Genomic DNA, 25,070 nt, shown 5'->3' with positions numbered 1-25,070 from the left:
AGCTGTGTTTTATACCGATCGCAGGGACGAAAGAAGAGCCCTTGTTGAAACGAAATAAAGGAGATTTGATAAGCCTAGTCCCAGGCGTTTTTATTGGGTTTCCTGTGTATGGTAAGAGTTGTGACGTCACAGGAAACCATCTCCCCGTTCTGTGGGTGAGCTCGTCCCAGCCCCCAAGCTACCTCAAGGTTCGTCACCGAGCACAGGAAACCCGGTAAAAACGCCTGGGGCTAGGCTGCTGAGATTTGATTATTTTAAGATGAGCGTAACAAAATGAATAACTCATTTCATTATACTGCTTATCAAAACCGCTACAACAGTATATTTCTCTACATTTATTTTCCAATTTTCAACTTTGTATTTACAATACATTCCTGATTCATCTAAACGATGTTTCTTTTCTATAAAGTTCAGCACGGTGACAAGGAACGTATTAACAACTTGTTTTTGTTCCCCAATGACACAACACATTCTTTTGGGTTCACGAAAACATATTTCAAATGTCTTACAAATATGCAAACAACAACAACATATAATCTAGTTTGCTAACTAACCCCCCCTTCCTCTTTTTAAAAATAGCGTTTTCTATTATTTTCCGCTGGTGAAGATGTATTCCCCAGAACACTATCTTAAACAATCAGACCCGTTATAGTTGTAACTATATTAACAGCTATCATGATTGTTTGGAAAATTCCCAATCAAAAAGATCCAGACATTTTCTGTGAACTGATGGTAGTGGGTTTCAAATAGCGTTATAGTTGCAACTATATTATCAGCTATTACGATTGTTTGGAAAAGTTCCGATTAAAATAATCCAGACTTTTTTTGTAAATTATAAAAGGACACCTCACTTATATGCTGATTTCTCTTATTATTTTCTTGAGCGCAATTGTCGAGTGATTAATCGTCTAGCAGGGTCATCTTTGCTCGCCTCGCTGACTGAGCCTCTGACGGGCGTCGGGGAGAATGTGTCCATGGGACCGGATATGTCTTTCTTTAGAAGCTTTCTCTTCTTCCCTGATGGCGGAACTCGGGGAGGGGAGTTTTCGCCGCCTAGAAGAAAATATATAATCATTGTTATCATCACCATCTACATCACTATCATTACATAATAAAATTATCACTATAATTATCATTATTACAAATCATAACATATTTTTTCATCATCATCACCATAATCAATCATCATCATCATCATTATCATATTACAAATCATAACGTATCATTATCATCAACATAATCAATCAATCAATCAATCATCATCATCATATTACAAACCATAACGTATCATTATCATCATTATCATCAACATAATCTCACATATACTAACATCACTGCCAAGACAAAATGGCGGCTTAAAAAAACAAAGAACGGTATCCGGTTCTATTGAGAGCAATTCATGTGTCCTTTCTTTATTCTCAATATTAACCAGTTTCTACTAAATTACTATACAAAATAAAACCAAATTCTTAATGTGCTTCTGGCAGGACTCACCGGCGGAGTCGAAAAGCTTGCCGAAGAAACCTTTCTTCTTCTTCTTCGCGGACTGGTGCTCTGCAAGACTTAAAGAGCTGCTCTCATTCTGAAATAAAGAGCCTTGTTTAAAAACCTCGACTATCAGTGACGCCTTTCTAACCTTCATGGAAAACTAATATTGGAAAACTAGTACTTGTATTTTAAGCGTCAGAAATAAGACTGACCTTGTAAGCATTCTTAGCGTATACCAGTATCACGTCTCACCTTGTAGCATTCTTAGCGTATATCAGTACAGAGTGACGTTGTAAGCATTCTTAGCGTATAACAGTACTACGTCTCACCTTGTAGCATTCTTAGTGTATATCAGTACAGAGTGACGTTGTAAGCATTCTTAGCGTATAACAGTACTACGTCTCACCTTGTAGCATTCTTAGCGTATATCAGTACCACGTCTCACCTTGTAGCATTTTTAGCGTATATCAGTACCACGTCTCACCTTGTAGCATTCTTAGCGTATATCAGTACCACGTTCCACTTTGTAGCATTCTTAGTGTATATCAGTACCACGTCTCACCTTGTAGCATTCTTAGCGTATATCAGTACCACGTCTCACCTTGTAGCATTCTTAGTGTATATCAGTACAGAGTGACGTTGTAAGCATTCTTAGCGTATAACAGTACTACGTCTCACCTTGTAGCATTCTTAGTGTATATCAGTACAGAGTGACGTTGTAAGCATTCTTAGCGTATAACAGTACTACGTCTCACCTTGTAGCATTCTTAGCGTATATCAGTACCACGTCTCACATTGTAGCATTCTTAGCGTATATCAGTACCACGTCTCACCTTGTAGCATTCTTAGCGTATATCAGTACCACGTTCCACTTTGTAGCATTCTTAGTGTATATCAGTACCACGTCTCACCTTGTAGCATTCTTAGCGTATATCAGTACCACGTCTCACCTTGTAGCATTCTTAGCGTATATCAATACCACGTCTCACCTTGTAGCCTTCTTAGCGTATATCAGTACCACGTCTCACCTTGTAGCATTCTTAGCGTGTATCAGTACCAGGTCTCACCTTGTAGCATTCTTAGCGTATATCAGTACCACGTCTCACCTTGTAGCATTCTTAGCGTATATCAGTACCACGTCTCACCTTGTAGCATTCTTAGCGTATATCAATACCACGTCTCACCTTGTAGCATTCTTAGCGTATATCAGTACCACGTCTCACCTTATAGCATTCTTAGCGTATATCAGTACCACGTCTCACCTTGTAGCATTCTTAGCGTATATCAGTACCAGGTCTCACCTTGTAGCATTCTTAGCGTATATCAGTACCACGTCTCACCTTGTAGCATTCTTAGCATATATCAGTACCACGTCTCACCTTGTAGCATCCTTAGCGTATATCAGTACCACGTCTCACCTTGTAGCATTCTTAGCGTATATCAGTACCACGTCTCACCTTGTAGCATCCTTAGCGTATATCAGTACCACGTCTCACCTTGAAGCATTCTTAGCGTATATCAGTACCACGTCTCACCTTGTAGCATCATTAGCGTATATCAGTACCACGTCTCACCTTGTAGCATTCTTAGCGTATATCAGTACCACGTCTCACCTTATAGCATTCTTAGCGTATATCAGTACCACGTCTCACCTTGTAGCATTCTTAGCGTATATCAGTACCAGGTCTCACCTTGTAGCATTCTTAGCGTATATCAGTTTCACGTCTCACCTTTGGAGTTAGAGGGAGGGGAGGCTTGCCAGGCGTGACGAGCGTGGATGTTTTTCGTGCTGTACTCGGTCGTGATTTGACCACAGAGCTCGTCCTACCCGCGGTGGAGCGGGTTCGACTATAAAAATAAATAAATAAATAATGGCTTTGTTAAAGATTGGCTTTCACTTGGACGTAAGTGCAAGCGTAGCGCACTTTCCGATCCTCACAGGAACGCAAGTGCAAGCGCAAGAGAACGCAACTGCTTGATTTTCTTCCGCTTGTGTTTGACCGATTTTCACTTGTTTTGCGCTTACGCTTGCCTCCTAGTGAGTAACAGCCTTTATTGTCTTCTTACCTGCTTGTGTGGTAGCAAATAGTCACTCGCAAGTCAGTTAGCTCCCTTACACGCTCAACGTGTTAGCCACTAGGCCACGTCCGTGCTTTTTATGTGATTATTATTAAGAAATTGACTTACACAGAGCGGGAGACAGACCCAGGAGTCTCGTCATCTGTGTCCATCCTACGGCACTTGGCGGCGGACAACTGCGCTTTGATCTGAGAAGAAAGGATGGATAAGTACGGTAGAACCTCTCTATTACGAACAGCTGCGCATCGATCACTGAAAAGAAGGACAAGATGCGTACAGCACAACCTCGCTAACACGAACAACTTTCCTTTGATCACAGAAAGGACAACACGAGAAAGAGTGGGACCTCACTAACACGAACAAATCCGCTTTGATCACAGAAAGAAGAACAAGATGAGAAATTGTAGGATCTCGCTAATACGAATAACTTTGCTTTGATCACAGGAAGAAGTAGAGTAAGTAAAAGTAGAACCCCGCTAACATGAAAAACCGGGCCTTGATCACGAAAAAAAAAATCAATAAAAATATGAGTACAGATAATCCTCCAAAACAAAAACAAAAACGAAAAAGGTAAAAACAACAACATACAAACGCGGCAAAGTATCTATGGAAACTTCGCCCTGGTAAATTCGGTTTTGAAAATTGGTTTACAGTAACAAATATTCTATGCGTGACAAGAAAGTGTGACCAAATCAAAACAAAACGTAGTGTTACGCTTGAAACATCACAATATACACACCCATAATGTTGCGTGACGCACCATAGCGAGACGCGTGACACATCATTGCGTGACTCACCTCGGCAAGGGAGAGCTCGCTGCTACTTCGGCGTTTTCTTGAGCCCTTTGTGGCGGCGCGAGTTCGTCTACGTCCCATGATGGGAGTAACGTCTATCTCAATGCGATCCTAGACAAAACGATAAGAGGCGATTGGCATTAACTCTCATGCAGAGGACCGCTAACCATTAGGAAGGCTCATGTAGAAGCTTGAAGTCTTGAATCCGAAATCCGACGAATTCTAGCAGTGCTAAAGTGTTTCCGGTAGAGAGTGTTTGGTACTTCCTGTCAATGTTTTGAAATTAAATTTAACACGGAATGGGTGCGTTTATCCTAGAGGCTTCGTAAAATCGCTCGTGATGAAAATAGGAGCTTTTATCGGGATGTTTACAACCCTTGAGCATTGATGCGACGGCAGAACAATGAAATTCGAAAATGTGTGAAGATTAGTAAGAAAATTACACTTCCCGGCCTCGGTAGGATAGGGAAAATGTTTCATAGCTCGTCAAAATCCTTATTTTTGTTAATAATCTTATATTGTGAAGGCAAACTAGTTATCGCTAACATCCATTGGCAGTTTTCTCTTACTTTGCACATTTTAGCGAGTTATTAGTACGTCAGAGTTATCATTTGGTTCGAGTTATCGGCAGGTTCGAGTCAGCAGGTCCAAGTTATTGGTAATAACAGGGACCAACTCACCTGAGTAGAGCTATCCTCGGAAGTGGTGGACTCGTCTGAAGTGCGGTTCTTGGCAGGTCTGCGCTTGGCGAGGCGTCTCATGGGCCCGGTACTTGCCGGCTCTTCAATTCCTTCAGTCTTCATCTCTCCAGTCTTCTTGAGTGGCTGAACTTTAGTCTTCACATCCGACTGAAATCATCCCAATAGTGTTTGAATGAATTAACAGAAGCGGTACACTATGGTTGTTTTTAGAAGAAAAGTAGTAAATCACTGTTATGTTGTCGCTTGTGTGAGCGGGTGTTAGTGTGGTAAAGCTAGCGTTACCAGATTTTTGCGATGGTGATAAGGTACTTGCATGGCGATGTGTACACGAGTATATAATTTCGTGACAAAACGTTAAAGGCATTTGGTTGGCAAGGCATAACGCCATTATTTGTGCGACAAGTCATTTGCGTGACAAGACATTTGCATGAGAAGGTAGTTGCGTGACAGGGCTGTTCACAGACTCACCGGTAGTTTCTCAACCTGAACGACCAGCTTCTTGTCTTCGCCTGGCGACTGAGGTACTGTCACTTGCCCTTCCTCTGTGTCCAATTTCCTTTCCTCATTCTTCACGTGTGTCGCGTTTTCACGCGAGTGGCTCTCGCGTACGCGCGCGAGTTCGGGTTCGTTCTCTGCCTGCATTTCTCTCCGCACTGACTCTACCTTTATGTCCAATTTCCTTTCCTTATCCTTCTCGTGTATCGCGTTTCCACGCGCGTGACTCTCGCGTACGCGCGCGAGTTCGCGTTCGTGCTCCACCTGCATCTCTCTCCGCACTGACTCTAGTTTGTTCTCGTACTCGGTCTTCTTGGTCTTCAAAAATCATGCAAGTCTTGGAGACAAGAAGAAGAAAGATGCACGACTGAAACCTCCACCCCTTCATTTTTAGATCATAGTTTCAAAAACTTGCTACGGCAATTGTTTAACCATATCCCACCTTATCACCTTTACCATAACTTTAAACTCTAGCAAAGAATGGAAAAGAGACCAATACAGAGGCATTGCTCCAATTAAGGTCATTTTCAATACTCATCCAAACTACGGAAAAGGGTATACCTTGTTACCATTATGTGCTCAAGTCAGTAACAGTTGCATGCCATGGACCAATAAAAGCTCAAGGCTACAGTCACGTGACGAGTGTGTCACCAGAAAAAACAACAACTATCGATCCTAACCTTTTCCAAGTTCTCGTTGAGTTTGTTGATCTCGAATTCTTTCTCCTTTAACTGCTGTTTAAGCAGCCGTTTCTCCTTGGCGGCGGCCGAGTCGGAGCTCTTCTGCTGGGTCTTCATCTTGGCGATCACTCCTTCCTTCTGCTCCAGCTTTACCAAGATCTCACTTTTCTCAATCTCGTAATCTCGACTGATCTCCACCTGGGAGGAAGTCGTTGTTAGCTATAGAGGACATACCAAGGTATTCTTCATTCATTCAATCCTTGCAGATTCACTTTGATCCAAGTTTGCGAAGTTTGGTTCTCAACCTTATCTAGTAAATGTATTTTCCATCCTTACAAAAGAACACTAAAAGTTACGAAGACTGTAGTGTTTTTAAAGGAGAAGCGTCACGCCTTTTCTAGCCTTCCGAAACGTATAGCCCGGATCGATCTCTGAGAAGGGGGAAAAGTGCCGTTGATAAATCTTCAAAATTCTCTGTTTTACTGCCCATCCGAAAGCTAAATCCAAGTTTCTGTTACAAAAAATGTCTTTTTTCTTATTAGCTAGCGTTTTATTTTTAAGGATAATCGTATTCTGATAAAAAAATAAGTGAAATGAAATTTGGAGTCGTTTGTGAGGTTTAGCAAGCGAGCGGAGGTCCAGCGATCACTTTTGTGAGTCAAATCAGGCACGAGTTTGGATCGAAGCGAGTACTCAGTATCTTTATTAGAAGGGTAACCGAATATTCAATGCTGACAAGAATAATATCATTGGTAAGACTTTCAGTGCAAGGTTTATTTATTGCATATGTTAACACAAATTAAATATATGTCATTCTCTCTGTTCGAGTATTATCTCGGCTACTTTCAAAAATAGTACACAGGCTTCCCGTCTTGCGAGTTACCGTGACGCTCCTCCTTTAAGCTAAGGTTTTTGCATTTTTTGCAACCAAAGTCACGTGCGTAGCTAATGCAAGTTGCGTAGTACGATCTATATCAGTAGATCACATAAACATACACGTCTGTCCCCGAAGCGAAAATATTCAAAATGAATAAGAAATGTCAATAAATGCTCGCCCCTACTTGCAATAACAACGAATGAAACAGCTTTATATTCCACAAGGATTCATACCTTTGACACCTCGATTCCCGCCTCTGTCTTCCTGAGCGCATCGAGCTCCCGCTGTAGCTGGTCCTTTTCCTCGATGTAAACGGATAGCGTGCCTTCTAGTCGGCGAATCTGGCATGTGGAAACGCAACATTAGTAAGAATATCGTCATACATGGTGACTTTTAGTCAAGGGGGTTTAGGGTTATGGTTGAGGGCGTGTAACTAATATCAAAGACACGCAAAATTACCTTTGCGCGTTCAAAACCTCCTTGACAACGTATTTCCTTTCCCAGCCTTAGATACGCACCTCCGCGGGATAATAGAGATTCCTTAAAGGCCTTTAAGCCTTCCATGCCGACTATCCTTTCCCAGCCTAGGAAACTTACTTCTAGAGACGTAGTAAATGTTCTAGTCTTTTACGACGACGTATTTCCTATCCCAGTCTAGGCAACTAACCTCTAGAAACTCCTTAGAAATGCTTAACCATTTTTTGATGTCCTAGCATTGCATACTTACCTCGGCGGAGAGAGAATTTGTGGATGTGTTCTGGTCCTTAAGTGTACGCAACTCCTCTGTGAGGGACTCTATCTCCAGCTGTCGCTCGGTCAGTGCATCTTGTTGTTCCTCCATTACCTGGTCCTGGTCTTGAAGCGCGCGTTTCAGCGCATCGACTTCCTTTTCACGTTTCTCCGACGCTAGGATATTAAAGAAGGCCAATCATGCCGCCATTTTTTGCTCCCGCTCAATGGCGAGCAACACAAAGCATTCACTTCCATCGGCTAATTCAAGCCATTAACCGAGATATTTTCAATCAAATATCGTCAATAACATATTAGACTTCATTCATAGATTGTTATTTTTATGTTTTCTTGCGAATAAATCGCTGTATTTCCAATGATTAGTGGGTGATCGACATTCTTTAAGGAAAGGAAATTTTCAAAGTAGGGTGGGGAATCTCCTTAGGATTAGCGTAACACTTTGCCAACTTAGGAAACATCATTTCAGGTGAGCGATAATGGAGGTTTCCTGTAGGCTGCCTTTTTTATGAGAATGACCGCTATGTCCGAGTGTATCACCAAGGGACCTTCTATCATTCAAAAAATGGCAGAGCGGTGGGTAAAGCGTTATTCGAATCTTCATTATTATTCAGGTCTCCTCTTTTTAAAAATCTGATTTTTTTTAACCTTCCTCCTTCCGTATTAGCTTCCTCTTTCTCTATTATACTTTTAAAACTCATGCTCCCCCGATCTTTTATATATAAAAAAAACTTCAAGGCCCCTCCTTTTTTCGCCCAGTCGACGCCCCCTTTAAAAAAACGAACGGTTCCTTATACAAAAAAATATGTCAAGGTCAGAAGAATGTCTTCTGTACTAAGTATGATCACCGCACGCACCTTTGACGAGCTTCTCGGCGCTCTTCGTCTTTTCCTTTAGCTCTTTCTCGAGCTCAGCGACCCTAGCGTTGACTTTGTTCGCGTCTCCTCCCTTCCTCTCCATCACTTCCTTCATCTTAGCGACCGTCTGCTCGAGAGTGTTCTTCTGTCTGTTGTGTTTCGCCTCTTGGTCTTTCAACTCTTTTTCAAGCTTGTCGATAGATTTTCCGCGATCCTCAATTACTGATTGTAGCTCAGTCATTGTCTCCCATACCTTATAACAGTCCAAATAATGAACCGATCAATATTACATAGTACAACCGCTTTAAATGGACACCTCGTTATTGAAGACAGAGAAACCAGGCTCTAAGGACACCATGTTATTAAGGGCAGTTATCAGTTATTATCCCGACAAAATGCCCGATACATATTCTAAAAATATTAACATGTATAATAAGGACACGTAATTAAGGACAAGTTGTCGAGGTTTGAAAAACAAATTGTCAAAAATTTGTTCTCTGGCTAGAGAACAGCAGCAGCAACAACAGCAACCCTTTGGCCGAAAAAAAAAAAAACCTCGACATGGGTAAAACAGGGCTAAAGGGAAATAGTTTTTTGGCATGTGTGTGACACGAGAACAACCCAGGGAAGTGGCCTGCAAAGCCAAGAGAACCTGAAAAAAACACTGGAATCCTAAATTTAAAGTCAGAAAAAAGGCAGCGATTGTCTTTTGCGACTCTTTCGGACGTACAGTACCTTGCCAAGCTCGTCTGACTTTTCTTGCTCAGATTTCGTTAATTTTTCTCCTAGTTCTCTGAGTTCTGCTTCCTTCGACGCTATTTTCTCCATCAGACTTTTGATATCACCCTCTTGTTGAGCTTTACCCTGATATAAGAAGAGGAATATGTGTTATTAACCGAAATAGAAAAAAAAATTGGGATCCACTGAGCTTTAGGGCAACGGCTATGCTTTAACATCACCGCCGTGGCTCTAGTATCAGTGCTGTTCGAGATGACGGAAAAACCTGGAAAACGCGCAATTCCAGATAGAGAGAGAAGACACAATTTCATACAATGGCTATAGGTTCCTTGTATTACGGACTTATTTTCAAAACACAAATAACGTGAGGCCGAAGTGCACATAACCAGATTTTGGCTTTTTAAAGAAAATTGTTCCTTGATCATCATTGCCCTGTGTATCAGCTCAGGGACGAAAAGCTCAAATTTTAATGACACTTTACAAAAAGTCGCATCAATTTAAAAAATGTCGCACTTTAATATTTTGTTTGCTATAAGTTACTAAGTACTCAGAGAAATTCTCCGCCTTATTCGATGTGAAATGGGCTTATTTGACGCGACACGTCATGTTTTTCAGTCATGTCGTGCTGTTCAAGTAAAGAATCAAGGATGAAGAAATCAAAAGCTGAATTGGTATAGAAAGGCGGCGAGAAGATTGACTTAAGATATCAAGTGGTCGCAGATTTATCATCGAAAAAGATGTCAATCTATGACTAGAAAAAACTAAGAGAAGCAATAGAAACAAGATGTTCAACCCTGTGTTGCTCCATTCGCAGTGTTAGGAAACGCCCTGATATTTACCAAAGTGGCCATTTTTTCTTCCTCAGACTTCGTCAACTTCTCTCTTAACTCTATTAGTTCAAGCTCCTTGGATGCTAATCTTTCCTTCAAAGTCTTAATTTCATTGTCCTGTTTCGTTTTACTCTGAAACCAGAACAAAAAGTGGCAAGCAGGTGAAAGTAAGTAAAAAGCAAGTTCTTGCAAACATCCATAAGCACAGCACATTCCCGATATGCTCATAGCTGTATTTTTGATTGAAAAATACAAGCAACCATCAAATTGTGCTGGCTTCAGCACAACGATGAGGGATTAGAGATGGGTCCGCAATGCACTGTTAAAAAGCTTGGATACCGCTGACTAGGTGCAGCGGTGTTTCACTTTGACGGGCTGTGAAAAAAGTCAAAATAAGAGGGAGTTATCTGTTTTCGTTAAATTTTCGTAAATTCAGCTCAAAAATGGGTCAATGGGTTAAAGCTAACTAAATGGGGATGTCAAGGTCTTAATTTTGTCATCTTGTAAGATGAAGTTGCCAATAATTTACCAAGCGGTTTCATATCGCTTTTAAAAGGGTGTTATCCAACGCTATCCATTTTTCTACAAACGTGAGAAGCAATAGACCCCACCCCCCTCATAACCAAACGTGGGCAGCAACCCTGTACTCAGATTTCTAATATCCATTTGCACATCTGCTCACCAAATAAGTCGCATTCAAAACGAGAAACACCTCGTATGCGCTTCATCTTTTTTCCTTTATTTATCATTCAATCAGTCATACAACAGATGTGGAACAAGAAGAACAGTGTGTTTACCCAACAAGTTACAGTTATTTTACTATTATTCCGTCAGTCATACAAGAATTAGAAGAATCACTTGGTGCAGACTACGCATGTCAGCTCACGCCCTGCTACATACGGGGGACACGGTAGTGACCCACACACCCCTTCCACGGGGTACAGCAGTGCTCCGTTAAGATTAGCGCCACTACCCGGGATATATTCGGCATCGTGATCCACGCACACGAACTGACTTGAGTGCTTGTGACCGTAATACGACGTCATCAGGTAGCCATAGTACTCGCGGGACCACCCCGCGGGACAGCGGGCGACTGCGGGTATCATGAGCTGGGTGCTGCGGGACGGGACGTAACACACGGCGCACGGGACATCGTGGTCATGTAGGGATTTTCCACGTGTGAAGGGGCTGCGTTGATTGACTTCATACTCGGTGCCGTACATGTTGCCGCTGTTTTGATGCCCTGGGGTGTAGTTTATGTACTGGGGTTTCTCGGGGAGACACACGTACTGCGCCGCACCGCCAGAGTGGGTAAAGTGCTCCCCGCCAACACGGCCTAAGAGGTATTTGAACTTATAGTATATGACATGGCAAACACGGCTCACTTGCCCCATGCGAGTTCTTTTTCACGAAGCAACCTTGGGTGTTGGGACAATACTCTGAGGCCGTTGCTGGGAAAACTTCCAGACGCTATAAGTCCGCCAAACATTGGTGAAATAGGATATATTTAAGCAGGGCACTGTTTATGAACATCAAAATGTTGAAGATGTCATCAGGTGATGACGCCATGTGATGACGTCACAATAGAAAACATCTTAGATGTTGAAGTATCTGTTAAGCCATGTAGCTTTTTAACATTATTTATGAGGGTGCTTAAAAAGTTACTTATACGTTTTGGATTCAGCTGAAAAATAAAATTTTCGCACAACTTCCTTTTTTATTTTTCCACTGTTATTTAAATAACTTCTTAAATTTTCAAAATATCGGGAAATCGATTCGTAGTTTTGTAGACGGCAACTAGGTGAATATGCTCTCTCAAAAAATCGCGACCCTTCAGTTCTTATCAAAGATTGTAGAGTTGAAAACGCAAACCGGAATTAAAATTATCTACGCATGCGCAATTGAATTTTGTGAAGCGTGGTAACTAAGGCAGATGTTGTGATAGAATTTTGTTACCAAAATATCGACGTTTCCCGCTTTTTAACAGTGAAATATGCATTGAAACAACTCTTTTCTTGCTCAAAGTAGCACTTCAAACCGCGAAGTAGGTGCTTCTAAAAGAAAAATCATGCTTGCCCATTTTTATTTTATGTTATTAGCTGTTTATTACGTTTTTCTCGACAATTTCAGGCGTTTGTTTTTTAAGCCAATTGATTTTACCACCTGAAAGTGTAAAGTTCCCGGATGATCTCGCGCGCGCCTAACAACCGGATCGCTAAGACCCCGTCCCGACGTATCCGTTTTCGTTTGAAAACGCAGCTTTTTTTTGTTACGGTACGGGTATCGTCCACACGGAAACGCAAAAACGTTTATATCAATCAATGGTTGTCGTTTTTCTAAATGGTCTTCAAGAGCCTGGGGCGTGCGCGCGGGAGAACTGAGATATTCTAAAACGTTAGGGACTAGGCTCCATTTCCAAGATGGCTGCCAGCAAAATCGTAGTAAACACAAATTCCTGCAAGTTTACCTGAAAATTCTCGATTAACAAAGCTCTAGAGCGATAAAAAGAGATAAAAATGATTGAAGCGGACTCCCAAATATGATATGTAAGGCCTTATAAGGAAATGACCGAGCAAGCTCGAAAAACGACAGTTTTTAAAACAAGATTGACTGATATGTACCAAAAACGGAACGGTTTGAAAACGGTATCCAGAGTGGAACAATTTGAAAACGATACCCTTTCAGGGCTTTGGGGACGGACTAAAACGGAACCTTTCGAAAACGATGGCGTGATAACTCAGATCCAGTCCACTTGGCGCGCGAGTACGCATGCGCTGTAGAACTTGTTATCGTTTTCGTATCGTTTTTGCGTTTTCGTGGGGACGGGTAGTATAAAAATGAAAACGCTTCGTGGGGACGCGGATCTTTTTAAAAACGGAGCAAAAAGGTTGCGTTTTCAAACGAAAACGTATACGTGGGGACAGTGTCTAAGTAACGAGATATGTCCCAACACCCTTAACAGCCTTACTATTATTCTACATGCGCGGAAAGCGAAGTATGATAAGTCACGTGACATTTGTAACTTTACAATCAATATCAAAATTCCAGTATATTTGAAATGTTGCTCTTTTTATATTTCCAAGACTTGTTATTATTCGTTTTTTGTTTAAATAAATAAAGCTCTATTTCTTCAACACAGGTAGTCTGCTTAGTAGTCGCTGTTAGCAGACTAGCGAACAGGACGAAGATCTCACCTTTGTAGACAAGCCGCGCAGAGCGTGGGCACGAGGTCTTCCCCCATCGCACGTACTGTACACCAGAGGACCCCCTGGGACCGGGGGGACCCCTCGCACCAGTCCCTCCCTGAGCACCGGGCGCTCCTTTAGGGCCTTGAAGATATCAATAAAAATTAATGCAAGCAAATTGAGAGTATCTTCATAGAACAGGAAACTAAATCTCATCGAGAATAGAAGAAGAAATATTATGATCATTGCTTAGAGACTAATTTCTAAAGAGTTATTAGCACTCACCGTTCACTCCTGGTTTACCGTCCTTTCCATCTCTACCTGTGGATTATGGGTAATTGAAAACATTATCCTACTGGATACAATATAAGAACCCTTTTTTTTATAAAAACGTCCAGCCTGAGATTTCATCTAATTTTAAGAACATGCCGAGGCTCAGATAGCACTGCTGAGACTTTTTTTAGCCCTCATTAGGCTCGATTACCAGCCGTCGCTAGGCCTCATAGAGCCTACTAACATACTGCGGGCTCACAGAAACCATGTGGAAATCGAGCCTAAGCCCTGATGCGTTCTAAATTGCAGAATGAAATTGTGCTCATAGTATAACAACCTTATTATTGCTATTGATCATTAGTGTAATTCTCTTCCTAATAATTCATTGGGTATTATTTTCTTATATACACTAAAATTTAAGAACATCGTTAAAGAACATATTCAGCCTTAAAATGTCCCCCCCAAAAAAACGGCCCAGCCTCAACCACAGGTACCCCAAGCTCACTGTGTGTATGAATAAATAATAGTGGTTCACGTTACGTTGTGTGTGCCATGGTTTACAGTAAACATATGGGATTGAAATAAGCCGTTCACTTTACTACGAAATAAAATCGTAAAACTTTAAAAAAATATTCTGACCTGACAATGGAGTCTTAAATATGGTCTGGGTAAAGTATCAAGCGATACGGCGAGCGCCGCAGTGCACGTCCTCCTAACCAGGAATCGCTCACTCCTGGTTTACCGTCCTTTCCATCTCTACCTGTGGATCATGGGTAATCAAAGATGTTTACTTTACTTAGTACAATCATAAAACTGCCTTTATCATTTATTTTAAAATCTTGCTCCGCACCCCGCAAAATGTAATAATAACTCAAAATGTAATACCGGTGATACTTGTAATTGTCATAATAATTTCAAATGTGTGTGTGTGTGTGTTTTTTTTTTTAATGCCTGTCACGAAACAGGGGCTCAAATGCACGTCGGCGCACAGGTTTTAGTTTATTACCCACCTGGCTTTCCATCGCGTCCATCCTTGCCTGAAAAAAAGATTAAAAACTTCAATGATAAGGACGAAACATTAAAACAAATGAAAGGGAAAATAAACCAAACCGATCTCAACGAAAAAAAAAGAAGAAATATTATGATCATTGCTCTTTTAGAAAATGATTTCTAAGAGTTCCTGTTACCACCCACCGTTTATTTGAAAATACTGCACCGTAAGCCGCAAATTGTAATAACTAACGCAAAACCTAATACCGGTGATACTTGTCATAATAGTGCTGACTGAACTCCCGACCACTTTAGTCAGATTGCATCAAGAATGCTTCAGGAGTTAAAGGGTTTGAGCGCTAAGGAATGAAGAAATAATCCTAATTGCCTATATTACTTTTTACGCTAGGCATCAGGGTTTAATGAATTCCACAGAGGGAGACAAGTTCACAGTATGTGCTTTTCACAATACTGACAACAATAGAAATACACGAGACTCATCCAGTTGCTAGAAATGATCACTTTAATTCCTCCTGTGAAGTATATTCTTGAAAACGACAAACTCTCCCTCATTCTTCATGAGATTTTTTTATTAAATTGATTGAAGCAAAGCGTTCTCATCTCTCTGCTAGCAGGGGAACGTTTTCATTCAAGGAGTTGTTTGTAAATAATGTCATGAATCATGAAAATCTCGAGGACATCTATTACATCATCTATGTTGGAAAGAATCCTTCGATAAATTCGACTAAAACAAACTGGTGGCCAATACCATGACTCCATGTCGTGTGACGACGGTAAGTTCAACAATTTTTGAAGTTCTAACAGCCAAATGATGGATAAGGACTACTCAAAAGGACTTCTCGTGGACTCCACGATAATTTCACTTAAAAAACAATATCATTTTGTAATATGTCACTTTTATACTCGTTTTTCAGTCACACGTGCACCTTATGATTTTCGTTTCCGAGTCGCGACTGGTTGTTGACGGAAGCCATTTCGCAGTTACGGCGGCCGTTAGACCGCTAACCAATGAGAGAGCGCCGAAAAGTACCAGGCGTCAAGAAAGCAGACAAGATATACATACGCAACGCACTGAATCAACAACAATGCAAAGCCAAGAAACATGTCGTACTAACTGCTGGTTTTGTGTTTATCGGTATTTTCTTGGTGACTGTAGCTAAGAAGGCGATCCACTTTGATGTTGTTTTAGTTGTGATCTATTACCCACCTGGCTTTCCATCGCGTCCATCCCTGCCTGTAAGAAGTTCAATGAGAAATAAAAAACTAAAACTGAATAAAAATAAAACAGCGAAACATAGAACAGGCAATATGATCTATGCAAACCAATAAAACAAACCAATCGACTAAAAATGATAATTTTTCGTTAGGGTTAGGTTGTATTGAAACAATAATAACAATAATAAACTGACAACGACTCTACCTTACCTCTAAGCCACGGGACAGTTACCCCTCCTTTAAAAAGAGCATCGATTCTGAAAAAAAAATGATGGAGAAAAATGCTAAGCTAGATAAAGCAATTGCAGGCTTGTACCCAGGGGTGTGCAGGGGGCCGTTGTGTAGGGGTGCGAACGCACCCATCCACCCCCCCTCCCCCCCCCCCCCCCCCACAACGGCTAGGAGTCCACTCTTGGTTCTCAATAGACTAAAACTAAAAATCATAAGCTAGATCACTCTGGTATGTAGCCAAATCCGACTATAAACGTCCCGTGAAGATAATGCAAAGGCATAAAAAATCCCTTTTTGTTCTTTCGGAGTTGTTTAGAATTGTATCAGAGAACTCCCTCCCTCTCCCCCACTGAAAAATTAGGTCCATTTTTTCGGATTTCGCCCCACCCCCCAGGAAAAATCCTGGGTGAGGGCCTGAATTGAAGCAATATATGTGTGCCATAAGGCAGACAAACAAATAATAAAAGAATGATTTAATTATAGTTATTTATTAATGTGATAGAAATATATATTTAGCCTTGGGCATTCTCGATTAATTTCCTGAAAACAATGATGTTAATCTACGAACAGAGAATTAATTAAGTTTTTCAACTTATTTTGGTAAATATATCGTTTATTGTATGTTTCAGCTACGCTTGCCACATTGAATGATTACGAACAAAGGGTAAACGTAACATTCGGTGAATGGAAATTGTTCTCTAAACGCCGCCAGACGCAACGCTCACTGCCACAAAATAATATACTGTTCATACAGTTGTATTTCATTGACCGAAAAGACGACTTTCGATCGTGGTTCATAGGCCTTTAACTTTAACTTTGAATACAATAATTGCCCCTAGTAAGCTAAGCCGGCAATGGGTGGTTTGTTTCTTCAGATGTCACTGTTTTATGGTGTTGTTGACCAAAGGCTGAACATGTTCTTTTAAATTCTAGGGAATCCCAGTCTTCAATTCCAATCCAAAAGAAAAAGAACAAAATCAAGTAACTGTCACAATTCAATGCAACATACACTCGGTTTCGAATGTCAAATTTACTCACTTTTCCTCCAGTTTTTTTACACGTTTTTCGAGATCATCGCTTGCACGCTTTTCCAACTGATAGTCCCGCTCGTCCTTGGTCCCTAGTTCCTGGTCTTGAATTTCCTTTCCTGATGCCAGAGCACAGAGGGTAACGCACCACAGCACAACGAGATGTGATAGGAGATGCGTCTTCATATCGATCGGCGATAACTTCGTCAGAGATTTAGACTTTGTGTCGGTAAAAGCCTTCAGAAGTTTCTATGCTCTTCTAGTGTCTTGCTACACTGTAAAAATCAAAAGAACCATTATGGCCCTAAAAACCAAAATGGCTTTAAATCCATTTTGAGCTATGAGGTACCAAAATATTTGTGGTACTGACCTAAGAGGTGCTGAGTGCTGAAAATAGCTACGTGTGGTACTGATTTCAACTGCCGAAATGCCTTCTATTATGGCTTTGTGAGTGCCGAAATGTGCCGGTTTACTGTACAGGACCTCAAAATTCCCCAACTGATCCCGGGACCCGACACGACACGATAACGAGAAGTAACCTAAATAACCTCCAAGGGTTGAAGGGTTTAAGTGACTCCAAAACCCCTAATAATCTTTATTATTGGGATACCTGTGGAATCCCAGTTATCAAATGCAACTGGCAAACAACGGGCATTCTTGCGCAATAACCAGGAAGCCCATATGCCATTGTGTGTCTCTTTCTTTAGTGCACTCATTCCGGCCTTTCATAGGCCTTTTTCTTACACGAAGTATCTAGCCTGCCATCCTACATCACCGAAATGCTTAGTTACCAGAATTCCTGGCCGCCATCTTGGATTTTGAGATTCCAGCTCTCAGATACATGTTATTTGTTCTGTTGAAAGCCAGATTCGCGATTTCATTACTGCATATTTTACCACAGCCTTAATTTCTACCCAGTAATGGTGCGAAATCATTTCAGGTTGGATTTATTTCGCTGTTTTTACTCGTGTTCATATTTGCGACCCGAAGAGACCCGAGACACCTGATTGATATGAATTATCTGCTAACTGCTTTAGAGACTCACTGTTTACTTCAAGACGTAATTAAACCTGCTCTAGACACTCATAAAGGGACTCGAGGTATTTACCTTGATTGCCTAATCTAAAGTGGAAGTAGTTTGAAACAATTGATAAAAATCGTCTCCTACAAATCGCGACACTTGACCGGCTTCCCATGAAGATAAATTTTGTTTTCTTACTTTAAAATATCTTTATCTCTGTCATTGAATGTCATGATATTTTTACCATGTCGATTTACAATAAAGCATATGTGTAAATTGAGACAAGTCCGAACATTTGATCTTTCTTGATTTAACATTTTTCGGCATTTTTTTTGGAAAAAACAAATATTTTTTGTTTGTTTTATTTTTAGAAAAGAATTGCTAGCTTTTTCTGTCATTCTGCCAAATCTCAGCAATCAAAAGGACAATTATCCTCTAGTTTTACAATTTTGATTACTTATCTCTCTGTGTCTGTGTTACTCGTCGTGTACGGGAAAAAAAGTATGGGTGGTCCTGAAGCGGTTTACTCTTTTTCTTGCTAAGCCAAGGGCCCAAACAAATTGCAGATCTCAGGCAGGGTCTAGCTCATTTGAAAACCAAACGTGAATTTCACCACAAAATTCATGTTCACACGAGCGTATATTATCGGCACAAGGCAACCGGGTTTGGTTTTGAGTTTTTCGCCACCTCCAAAAGCAAGTCACACTGCAAATGCTGCACTGGACCGACTGCGGTTGCAAAATAAGATATGTAGTTTTTCTCATATGGCCATGTTTTCTTGTCGCTCGTGCAACGCTTCATTATCTCATCATAGGTCTTTCACTTACCGAAAACAAAAAAACATGCAAAAAATTAACCAGAATATATATATTTCAAGAAGAACTGTAAACAAGCTCAGTTCCCTCATACAAACTCTGTAATAAACCTACACTCGCCCTGAGCCTGGGCTACCTATGAAAGCTCATAAGCTAGCATGTATAACGTTCGTTTTGATTGGTAGAAAGTTGTGATATTAGAAGAGGTCTGACAAAAAGTCGTTCTTACGCTTCGCGGACTCACGATTTAAAAAGGTTCATTGTGCTTTTCATCATTTTTCTACAAAAACAGTAAAAATGTGTGGTCATGTTTCTAATCGTAATTACAAAAAGGTCTGCGGTTTTCCTAACATAAAAGAGGCATTAAATCTATAGTGCCATTTTGGTTTGAAAGGTTTTAGAGAATTGGGAAAGGCACCCCTTTTATTGGTTAGCTGCCTCCTTTTCGATGAGATTAAAACTTATTAAACTAGTTAACAGTGATTCCCGGATGCATCGAATAGTACAGCGCAGTTGAAAATCCCCAGTTGATAATTGTGCTATATAAATGTAACAAAATATTGTTACACAACAACTGTTGTGCATGAAAATAAAAATACAGCACTCTCACCAATACCCACAAATAGTTTTTATACTTTCCACTTTTCCTTTTCCTTCTTTTTCAGACCTTACCTTTTAAAATAGTTTTGTCTGTGCAGATAGAAATGACTCCTCGCCTTCTCTCTCAATATAACCGCAGTAAGGCTCTACAGGGATTTGTATAATGTATTTCCCTTTTCTGCGAAAAATATCGGATAATTATTATTAAAAAAACAAAATAGAATCTTATCGTCTAACGACGACAAGAGCTGTAGCTATACCAAGTATGCACCAAGCGCCACGATATTTTATACCTAAATTAGCCACAGAGATATATATGGAGAAATAAACAAAGTGGTAACAAAATAAGAATACGTTTAGCAGAAGGCACAGCGACATATTGTTTAAATAGAATCTTGGAGAGGGCGTAGCTCATATTTTTTGAGATTCCAATGATATATGGTACTGTTTTTTTCTAGTTGAATGCCTCGGCTCTTTTGTTGTTCAAACTTGGTTTTAATTCTGTGTCAATAAATTCAGAATTTTGTTATATGTCTACCAACATATCATGGCGATTCTTTCACAGAGGTGTGAAAGGTGCAACCTGTACAGCATCATTGTTTGAGATCCCATGATACTATTTTTCTTGGTATGATTAGACGCCACATATTAATTGTGGCTACATGATGATTTATGGTCAATACACTGGTTTTCCGCTTGCAAATTTTGAATTCGCTGTCGATATAAGAATTGATGTGGCAGTAATTCAAAAGGGTTCGGTGCCCTTTTTTTTCCAAGTAGACCCTGCGCGTAGGGTTGACTTCGATGCCTGAAGGATTGCATGTACATTTGTGTTGTGACATGTATGATATTAACAAAGTTTTATTCTACCATAAAAACACAACTATAACAAAAGCATATGTACTAGGAGTAACCAACGGTTATGCAGCGCGGGCTCCAAAACAGGCGTTACCGTTTGTACTCTAGTAATCGCCCTTGTGCGACGGTTATTCGGGGCGGCGCTTATTCGGAAATTCACTATAACTCTTTATTTTAAATTTAATTCACTTCTAGTTGTCGTATTTGTCATTGCTTAACTAAGTTTAAAAATTAGCTTTCATAAAATAATCAAAGGTTTGTGAGCCAACTCGTTAATGCATATGTATTTTCATAGTTATTTTCTTGTGTGCATAAAAGATACTATACAGGTTACTGAACAAAGTATCAAATATGAACACATCCATGCTGATAGTACATAAAAATGTCATTTTCCTTTTTTTCTTTTCGATGTGATAACACACCAAGTATAGTATAATTAATTATCATTATCACTAGGAGTTTCTACTATAGTATTTCGAAGAGCTCTAAGAAATATCCCACCTTTCCATTTTGTAACTCTATATATTTGTTTTTGTCATCCCCATTCTTGCCATTCCACGCCATCATATATGTTCCACATTTTCCTCCCTTCCATATTATCTATCCACCTAACACCCCCCCCCCCCCCCACCACCACCACCACCCACCCACCCCAGGTGCTTTGGTACGAATACCCGCTTTCAACCGAAAACTATAGTACTTTTAGCTGTTTGTACAGGAATAGTTGTTGACAGGACCTTTCAGGTTATGACCAAAGACAAGTGCGGACACGAGTAGACAGTGGACAAAAATTTGTCCTCGGCGGGCAGAAGATCAGAGGGTGCGACGGCCTGCAGGCTGAGCTGGCCGTTTCGAAACAAAAACACAACTTTGTTTATCCTTGTCAATCAGGCCGTTGCGAAATGAAATATTATCACAGGCAAACTATAGAATAGTACTAGTTGCAGCTTGCTCGAAAATGGACAGCAATAGATCCCAGACATGTAATAGTCAGGGACCTCAAAGCCCATAGTGTGAACCTACAGGCATTTCTCTTTTATTTTTGCCTACATAGCTACTATTACTATTTCGAGTACGCTGATTTCGAAAAATTCATGTTGGCAACTCAATTTTTGCGTTTAGATGGTGTAGTCGGTCATCAAAGATGACGTCATCTTCCAAATATGGTAATCTCTTATGTTAAGTCTATTTGAGCAATTCTAAGGCGATTTGTGCTAAATCGAGTACGCTGATTCTAAAAATGATAGTATACAATATAGTTTTAAATATTATCACGAGTTTCGTAGGTTAGCATTGATGACGTCATACACCATATATGGAATTTCTGTTATTTTTCAAAATTTTACTTAAACTTCGATAAAACCATTGAATAGACGTTCACTAATAAATACACTGATGTCAATGTTGTAGGGTGAAAAACCTGGCACAACTTGGCTTTATAAGGGTCCATGACGTCATCGTCCATATATGGGGGTTTGGAGTACATCCATTTAGAGTCTCTTTCGGGCGTTGCAGGTCTTAAAGTTCATATAACCTTTCAGAGTTGATAGACTTTGTCAATTCTTTATATTTTCATCTTCCAAATGGTATGTGGTTCGTATTGACCCTATAAAACACGCGTTCGCGCGAATAACTCAAATCTGTAATTTTGAGGTATTTTGGTCAACCTTTGGGAAAAAGGCCGTGAACTGAAAGGCCCGGGTCCAGTCATTTGTGAGGTAGATCGAGATGTCAACCAACTGAGATGTCAAAAAAACTGTGCTAACACAGGGGGTATTTCCTAAGAGCTGGTCAAAGGGTTATATTGTACCATTACACAAATCAGGTGATAAATGTGATCCGGGAAACTATAGAGGAATCGCTATAAGTAGCTGCCTCGGGAAGTTTTTCACACTGATCATAAACGGCCGCCTTACAAAATTTCTGAAAAAATATAAAATCTTTAATAGATATCGGTTTTAGAAAGGGCTTTCGCACGACCGACCATTTATTAGTACTAAAAACCCTAATTGACTCTTATAAATCAAGCCACAAACCACTTTTTACGTGTTTTATCGACTTTAAAAAAGCATACGAGAGGGTTTACTTTACAAACTAATAAAAATAGGGTGTAGCGGAAGATTTATCACCCTTTTACAAAGTATGTATTCAGATGTTAGATCATCAGTTAAGCTAGACCAGGGTATAACGCCTACCTTTTCTTCTCACGTTGGGGTGAAGCAGGGATGCAACCTAAGCCCAACCCTTTTCAACATCTTTATCAATGATATTCCAGAAATATTCTCTTCATCGTGCGACCCAGTAAAACTCGATAATACATCAAAACTTAACTGTCTCCTCTATGCTGATGATTTGGTTATACTATCCGACTCAGCCACCGGTCTAGAAAATTGCCTCCAGAAACTAAAAATGTACGCAGATAAATTGAAGCTCACAGTTCATATGAAAAAATATAAAGTATTAGTTTTTGGTCCCCAACAATACCGGCGGCAATTTACAACAGGTAAATGGGACTACGGTGGAGAGCCATTAGAATGTGTAGACGAATACACATATCTAGGTCTGAAGTTTCATTCCTCGGGAAATTTTAAAAGTGCCCTAAAAAGTCGGTACAACAAAGCCACACGTGTATACCACTGTTTTTTAAACGTCTGTCAAATGTTGAAAATGTGTCAATACAAGTACTGTTGAAATTGTTTTCGTCCCTCGTTGTACCAGTATTACTGTACGGTTGTGAAATTTGGGGTACATGCCTTTTAGCAAGGGCTTCATCTTATGAAATTTTTTAGACTAAATTTTTCAAAGTATCCAATGATTTCGAAAAACTACAACTGAAGTTTTTCAAGCGTATACTAGGAGCCCACTCAAAAACTACAAATTTAACTATATATGGAGAACAGGGAAAAGCCCCACTAATAGTACAAATTTCTTCCCTGGTGGCAAAATATTGGTGCCGAATAAAAAGTAGGATATATGAAAACACCTTAGTGGGGGAAACGGCGAAGATCTGCTTATCTTCAACATCTAATGTTCCTGTAAGGTTTATCAATTCCCTATTTGCTTGGTGTGATTTAAAGACACTACAGGAAATAGATACCGAAGGCCAACAAATTCATACCCTAGGAAAATATATTAAAAAAGTACTATATAAAAGTTATGCAACATTTTGGAAAACCCAGGCACAGTTATCAAAATAGTGGAAAGCTACGCACTTATTGCAAGATCAAGACAAATTTTAAACTAGAAAATTATTTATCAGAAGCTAATGTTAGACGCCGACAATCTATGACTAGATTGCGTGTCTCGGCACAAAAACTAGCAATTGAAACAGGCCGCTATAAAAATTTACCTTATGAATTAAGGATTTGTGAAAAATGTGAAAAAATAAGGTTGGGGATGAATACCATACCTTAATGGAATGCGACTTTGTCAATGATATACGTCGAGTATTTTTTAATGATCTATTTGCAATCAATAACTCTTTCAAACTGTTAAGGCTAAAAGACCTTTTTTTGTATATTATGAGCTTAACAGATGACTCCATTACGAGCCTAGTCCTGAGATTTTGTGATGATGTAATTAAATATTATGAATAGAGGATAAGCATATAAGCCAACATACTTTGTATATTATCCTAATATACCTGTATTGGTATTGATTGGAATAAAGTTATTATTATTACCAAATTACATGAGAAAACATATGCGCGCGCTAAACCGATTCCCGTCTTCATGTCTTCTTAGTTATTGCTGAGGAACGTTGTGTGGTTACAACTTTTACCGTCATCTTTATATCTCAACCTGGTAGTCAAATGATTATTTAACTTCAGGAAACAAATCTGCAAAATTTAGCAGATATTTTTTAGTCTTCCAATTATTTTTGCATTGTGCGCGCGCGCTGCATTCGCAATCAAGAATGGCGACATTCTCACGAGCGCGCGCTGTTTTTGAAACCTACAACAAAACGATATTTTCTTTTTTCGCATACAATTCTCGACAAAAAATTATTCTTCGCTTCATTGTGGGTAGCATTGCAATAGAAAACACTTCAACAATATTTTGTGGTATTGCCGTCTCTGAATTTTAACGTATTTAAGGAAAATACGTTGTTCCAGATTTTCCCGCAAAAACTTCACTCTATTCAATCTCCTTTCGCGCGGCCAGGAAAATTTTCAAAGATCTGTAGAAAATTCAAATTTCAATTAAATTAAATTCCCTTTTCAGAATTTAAAAGTTAGTCTATGCTTTGTTTTGGCTAGATTGATATAAGGGAAAGGTTTTAAGAACTTTAAGGAAAGAAACATACTCGAATCTGCGGCACGTTAATTGACTAGAAAAAACAGTTCTGACTTTAACATGAATTAATGCAGCATCCGTCACCAGTTTTCTTGCAACCGACAAAGTCTGTGCTGACAACTTTGGTCTTGGTCCTGTATTTGCATCGCAATATTAAGCAACCAGTGCTACACTTACAGACAGCATCTCCATGCACACCTTTGGTCTAGCGACATCGAGACTGGGACAAGCTGGTCGTCTACCACAACTTTC

At 39.9% G+C, this 25,070-nt stretch overlaps 3 protein-coding genes across 4 annotated transcripts; all 3 read right to left on the bottom strand.

Moving 5' to 3' along the window:
* Positions 1-270: 270 nt before the first annotated feature.
* Positions 271-5,872, bottom strand: LOC116608813. The gene is made up of 7 exons (XM_048722152.1): positions 5,531-5,872; positions 5,042-5,209; positions 4,365-4,472; positions 3,676-3,755; positions 3,219-3,336; positions 1,495-1,582; positions 271-1,053 (listed from the first exon to the last, which is right to left on the bottom strand). Exons 1-7 carry the CDS (start codon positions 5,825-5,827, stop codon positions 872-874), a joined length of 1,041 nt encoding a protein of 346 aa, XP_048578109.1. The 5' UTR covers positions 5,828-5,872; the 3' UTR covers positions 271-871.
* A 78-nt stretch (positions 5,873-5,950) lies between these two features.
* LOC116608819 (cingulin-like protein 1) lies at positions 5,951-10,453 on the bottom strand. The gene is made up of 6 exons (XM_048722151.1): positions 10,296-10,453; positions 9,454-9,582; positions 8,719-8,971; positions 7,842-8,020; positions 7,348-7,455; positions 5,951-6,435 (listed from the first exon to the last, which is right to left on the bottom strand). Exons 1-6 carry the CDS (start codon positions 10,305-10,307, stop codon positions 6,205-6,207), a joined length of 912 nt encoding a protein of 303 aa, XP_048578108.1. The 5' UTR covers positions 10,308-10,453; the 3' UTR covers positions 5,951-6,204.
* A 551-nt stretch (positions 10,454-11,004) lies between these two features.
* Positions 11,005-17,430, bottom strand: LOC5501536 (short-chain collagen C4). 2 transcript variants are annotated; one of them, XM_048722167.1, is made up of 7 exons: positions 17,240-17,430; positions 16,181-16,227; positions 15,963-15,989; positions 14,755-14,781; positions 13,757-13,792; positions 13,481-13,615; positions 11,005-11,622 (listed from the first exon to the last, which is right to left on the bottom strand). In XM_048722167.1, exons 1-7 carry the CDS (start codon positions 17,413-17,415, stop codon positions 11,141-11,143), a joined length of 930 nt encoding a protein of 309 aa, XP_048578124.1. In that variant the 5' UTR covers positions 17,416-17,430; the 3' UTR covers positions 11,005-11,140. The 2 variants fall into 2 exon arrangements, with proteins under 2 accessions (XP_048578124.1, XP_048578125.1); XM_048722168.1 differs by lacking the exon at positions 14,755-14,781.
* Positions 17,431-25,070: the final 7,640 nt, after the last annotated feature.

The sequence above is a fragment of the Nematostella vectensis genome, chromosome 14 (assembly GCF_932526225.1).
Source record: "Nematostella vectensis chromosome 14, jaNemVect1.1, whole genome shotgun sequence".
Classification (NCBI taxonomy): Eukaryota; Metazoa; Cnidaria; class Anthozoa; order Actiniaria; family Edwardsiidae; genus Nematostella; species Nematostella vectensis.
The sequence above is the reverse complement of the archived record's forward strand: the minus strand, read 5'-3'. Positions and strand labels throughout refer to the sequence as shown.